This window comes from Trichomycterus rosablanca, chromosome 24, assembly GCF_030014385.1.
Source record: "Trichomycterus rosablanca isolate fTriRos1 chromosome 24, fTriRos1.hap1, whole genome shotgun sequence".
NCBI classification, from domain to species: domain Eukaryota; kingdom Metazoa; phylum Chordata; class Actinopteri; order Siluriformes; family Trichomycteridae; genus Trichomycterus; species Trichomycterus rosablanca.
Window position 1 is genome coordinate 10,007,440 of NC_086011.1, and position 6,000 is coordinate 10,013,439.

At 44.1% G+C, this 6,000-nt stretch overlaps 1 protein-coding gene across 1 annotated transcript; it reads left to right on the top strand.

Annotated features, from left to right (window-relative positions):
• Window positions 1-5,108: 5,108 nt before the first annotated feature.
• On the top strand, window positions 5,109-5,762 carry LOC134302146 (uncharacterized). Its single transcript, XM_062987193.1, has one exon. The coding sequence runs from the start codon at window positions 5,109-5,111 to the stop codon at window positions 5,760-5,762; it is 654 nt and encodes a 217-aa protein (XP_062843263.1).
• Window positions 5,763-6,000: the final 238 nt, after the last annotated feature.

Sequence of the window (6,000 nt, forward strand, 5' to 3'; positions counted from 1 at the left end):
TAACGGGGCAAAACAGGCTAACGGGGCTAAACAGGCTAACGGGGCAAACAAACAGGCTAAACAGACTAAACAGGTTAAACAGACTAAACAGACAGGCTAAACAAAGACTAAACAGACGAAACAGACTAAACAGGTTAAACAGACTAAACAGACTAACAGGGCTAAACTAAATGCTAACTAAACTAAACATACAAAGACTAAGCTAAACAGGAACTAAACAGGACAGAACAGGGACTAACAGCTAAAGCTAATATACAAAAGGCTAACACAGAGATAACACACAAAGGGCTAACAAACTGAGACAAAGGCTAAATAGGAGCAGAGAGAGCAGAGAGAGCAGAGAGAGCAGAGAGAGCAGAGAGAGCAGAGAGAGCAGAGAGAGCAGAGAGAGCAGAGAGAGCAGAGAGAGCAGAGAGAGCAGAGAGAGCAGAGAGAGCATGAAACAAATCCAATAATCCCCAACCAGCCATTCCCAGCTCCTCTCTTAAATACCCTGCAGCTGGGGCTAATTAGTTCAGGTAACCAATCATGAGAAGGGAGCTGGCTGGAGACACAGGAGAGGAGGCGTGGCACACTGGAGCACAGGAGCTCCAGAGCACACAGAGGCTCACAGTGTGACAATTACAAATATCTGGGGGTGCACATTGACAACAAACTGGACTGGACTAAGAACACTGATGCCCTGTACAGGAAGGGTCTAAGTCGTCTCTATTTTTTGAGGCGCCTGAGGTCCTTCAACATCTGCCGGACTATGCTCAAGATCTTTTATGAGTCTGTGGTAGCGAGTGCTATCCTCTATGCTGTTGCATGCTGGGGAAGCAGGATGAGGGTGGCAGATGCCAACAGACTCAACAAATTGATCCGCAAGGCCGGTGATGTTGTGGGTGTGGAGCTGGACTCTCTGACGGCAGTGTCGGAGAGGAGGATGCTGTCTAAACTGCAGGACATTATGAACAATGGCTCCCACCCACTTTATGATACAGTGATGAGACAAAGGAGCACATTCAGTGCAAGACTAATTCTCCCAAAATGCACCACAGGAAGTCTTTTCTACCTGTGGCCATCAAACTCTATAATTCCTCACTTAATGTGTGACACTATGGTTTATCTGTGCAATATTCAGTATTCATATGTGCAATAATAATAACGTAAGCATTTTAATTATTTAATTGTGTGTAAATAACTTTAACTTTAATTTTTTCTTCTTTTTTCTTTGTTTTAAGCTAGTAGAGTGTTTATTCTTTTTACATAAATGGGTGCTACTGTAAAAAACTGCAATTTCCCTCTGGGATCAATAAAGTATTCTGATTCTGATTCTGATTCATGTTGTGAGGTGAATTAGATTCATGTTGTGTTAGGTGTTTAGATAAACAGGACTCATCAGACCAGTCAACTTTAATTGCTTTGATGTTCAGTTCCAATGCTTCCATGCCTGTTGTAGATGCTTTCGTTGGTGGACAGGCATAAGGACGGCCACTGTGACTGGCCTGTGACTCAACAGCTCCATACACAGAAGGGTTTCATGCAATGTGTACCTGTGTGCCTAAAACAACCTGCAATTTAAGCAGGGAAAACTCCATCAAAGTCTAATCACTGAATGAACTTGATTTATTATATTGCCCTGCTATTATCAGTGGTTATGTAGTGGTTAACAGAACTGTAATGACTATGGCTAGCTGTGTAGCAACGCCAATACTTAAACAATGTTTACTAAATGTGTTGACGTAGGCCTATGTAAATTTTTATTGGCTTCTCTCAGCATGGGGCCAACATTATTGTGCCTCACAGATTATTACTGAAATCATGTTAAGCCATTGGTGTGGCTAAAAATCTGAACTTAATATTAAGTAGGGGTGACCATATACTGTTGGCCATATGCATGTAAAAAATGTTTTTAAATATTTTGTTTATGTCCTATTGCCCGACTGCGTCATTCTTTCTCTCCACCAATGCTGATCCCCGTTCTGATTGAGGAGAATGAAGCTAACCCACGCCCTCTCTGACACGTGGGCAACAGCCGTACGCATTTTATCACCTACACTTTGACGAGTGCTAATGCGGATCAGCACTGTGTACGGAGAGACGCACCCTGACAGCACTCTTTTCCCGTCTCTGTGCAGGCGCCATCAATCAGCCAGCAGAGGTTGTAATTGCATTAGTTATGGGAGAGACCCTATCCGACTTTTAATATCCCACCCCATCTGAACAACAGGCCAATCGTTGTTCATGTGGCCGCTTAGCCCAGCCGGTAGGCAGAGCTGAGATTCGATACGATGTATTTGAGATCCCAGCTCTGATGTTCAGCGTGTGTTTTACCTCTGTGCCACCTGAGCGGCATGTATGTAAACATTTAACTAAAAGTGAGAACTAGGAGGTTACACAGCCATGGGGGTTTTTATAAGGGGCACCCACCTCCCCACGTCAATAAACATAAACATGAGTAATTACACTAGCCTTAAAACATCAGTCTTGTGTGCTGAACCAAGCCTCATGGATTGGGACTATATTGCTGCGTCATAGTGGAGGGAGATTTAATTGTATTGTATTTTATTGTAACCTTGGGTGTCAATGTGTGCTTAAATAGACACCGCTAGTTTAATAAACATGAAACAATGTTAGCATTATAGAAGTGAAAGATAACACAGACAGGGGAAATCCTGTGGCACGGGGGGAAACTACGGCGTGGGTCGCACACGCTCTCTCAGGCTGCGTCCAAAACCACAGACCAACGTACTGCTACGTCATAAACACATACGTTTGTTAGTTTTGTACTATATGTGACCAAATTATGTGGACACCTTACTAAATTTTTAATTGACATTATACATTATTGAGTACATTATGAAGTTCAGGGGTGGCACACGGGTAGTGCTACTTCCCCACAGTAAGAAGGGCTTGGTTTTGATACCCTGGCTGGGTGACCAGTCTTTCTGTGTGGATTTTCTTCGGGTGCTCTGATTTACTTCCCACAAGTCCAAAGACATGAAGTCAGGCCAACTGAAACAACCAGTATTCAGTATACCTGGGAGTAACCTTAGACCGTACCCTGAGTTATAGAGAACACATTAGGAAGACAAGAGCCAAGGTCTCAACCCGAAACAGCCTACTATGATGATTAACAAGCACTAAGTGGGGTGCCCACCCAAGCACACTGCGAACAACAGCATTAGCCTTGTGTTTTTCCACAGCTGAGTACGCCTGTCCAGTATGGAGCAGATCCTGCCACACACACATAATCGACCCTATCCTCAATGAGACCTGTAGGATAGTGACTGGGTGCACTTAAACGACTCCAGTACCCTGTCTCTATGCTCTCTCAGGCATTGCTCCCCCCTACATCTGGAGTGCAATTACCACCCAAATTCTGTTGTTTTACTCCAAGGGCATTCTGATGGAAACCTGTTTTCCCGCCAAGGTTAAGGATTAAAGTCGAGACTGCAGTGCCAATGATGCTGCTCCTGCCGGATGTGACGGGTCTGGAGTAATTGCACCAAGAATGACAAGAACTCACTACAGACTTTATTGAAGACTAGACCAAATAACAACTTTATTATTATTTATTTATTTATTTACTGCCAGTTATAACTTTTAGTTCATTTAATTCTGTGTTTGTATGATTTGTGTAAATCCTATTTATTTAAAGTATCCTCCAGACCACCCAAGAAGGATGGGCCCTGCTGAGTCTGGTTCCTCTCAAGCTTTCTTCCTGTAATTTTCAGGGAGTTGCTGATGCCCTCCCTGATGCCCTCAAGTCAGATAAAATCTCTCGGAATCTAGAACGAGCGGCCAAGGGCGCACGCACACGCGCACGCGTATTAAATCCGTTATCTGATATACAATCTAGCGCACTGTGCAGGGAACATATACTGTCTAATATACTGTCTAGTGCACTATGTAGGGAACATAAATCTGTTATCTGATATACAATTTAGTGCACTATGTAGGGAACATAATTAATTATGTAATACACTATCTAGTGCACTATGTAAGGAACACAAATCATCATCTAGTTATACTTTCTAGTGCACTACATAGTGAACATGAATGAGTTATCTAATACACTATCTAGTGCACTATGTAGGGAACATAAATCCGTGATCTGATATACAATCTAGTGCACTGTGTGGGGAACATTAACCAATTGTCTAATTCACTATCTAGTGCACTACGTAGGGAACATAAATTCATATCTAAAATACTATCTAGTGCACTATGTAGGGAACTTAAATCCGTAATCTGATATACAATTTAGTGCACTATGTAGGAAACCTAAATCCGTTAACTAATACGCTACCTAAAGCATTATGTAAGAAACATAAGTCTATTATCTAGTACACTATCTAGTGCACTAAGTAAGGAACATCAATTCTTTTCTAATATACAATCTAGTGCACTATGTAGGGAACATAAATCTATTATCTTGTACACTATCTAGTGCGCTAAGTAAGGAACATCAATTATTTTCTAATATACAATCTAGTGCACTATGTAGGGAACATGAATCTATTCTCTTTCACACAATCTAGTGCGCTATTTAGTACACATTAATGTGTTTGTGACGCGAACAGTTAGCAGCTCCTAAAAGTGCTGTTATCACCCATATCCTTTGGTGTGTGCGAGAGGTTTTTTAGGTTTTTGTTTTTGGGCTTGGGGGGTCGGGGTCGAGGTCCGGGGGTACCTACCTGAAATGAGTTTTTGCAACTTGGGATGTCTGGGACAGTGAGTGTAAAAACAAGGAGGTGGTGATAATGTTATGTCTGATCGGTGTACATTCAGTCGGTATAACTGAATATTTAGTAGGGGTGACTATATACTTTTGGCCATATGTATGAAAACCTTTGAGGTTTATCGTAAATAATAGAATTAAAAGGTTCTTTCGTTTTCAGTTTCTCTCATTACTGCATATTATGGTGAGTCGGTTCTTCCAATAGCATCCAAACACAGAGTGTGGGCGGTAAGGAGGGTAGCAGCGCGTGTTCTCTCAAGTGCGCGTGCTCAAAGCCGATGCCATTTAAAGCCTGTCGCATCGAAGCGCGCGCGCGTCACGACTCAAACGGCTCGAGCCATCGTAAAATTCCACGCACGTACACGTAGCTCGGTGTACCGCCATGGCGTCCGTGACTTTAGGACGACACCCGGCCCGGCACCTTCTCGACCCGGACAAGCTGTTCCTCCGCAAACAGGCGAACGAGGGCAAGACATTCACGCGCAAATCCTCGCGGGAGAAAATGACACGAGAACGCGCGGCAGGCGTAGCCGCAGTGCCTGTATCGGGGGTGCCGCTAGATAACAGACAGCTCTCGGATGGTGCTGCATTAGAGATGTGTGCTGTTACTGGTGCAGGACAGACGTGCATGGCACCGGAGTGTCAGACGTGTACTATCAGCCGCACTGACGGAGACAACGCAAACGCCAATAACAACGGCGGAATGAAAAGTTTGCCCAGACGAGGCTCAACCAAAAACGTCACCGGACAGTCCAGCAGGCGACCGAACACCAGGTCCCTGTCCGCAGACGGGGACACGCTGGAGGGACTCCAGCTCGAGCGCTTAACGCAGGGCAGACGCGGCGTCGTAAAGCTCATGCGCACTGACCCACCAAGGCGGCAAGCATGGTCCATCTTCGACCAAGCTGAGTCAGGGGTGAAAGAGGAGAAAGGAGTGGGGCATCTGTTGGCCCCCTGTAGGGTCACGCAGGACTGGTGCGACGCGTGCAGACGACTCGTCAAAACCACAGCACTCCGCTGTCAATGTGAGTTATGACCCGATTCTAAATGAGTCGTTCTACTAAACGACTCTTTTAATCGAATCACTATAAATAAATTACATTTTTTGTTACTTTACTAATGTTTAAAGATAGGATCCAGTGCAATAGTCCATTTTATCAGCTCCACTTATCATATAGAAGCACTTTGTAGTTCTACAATTACTGACTGTAGTCCATCTATTTCTCTGCATACCTTTTGAGCCTGCTTTCACCCCGTTCTTCAATGGTCAGGAC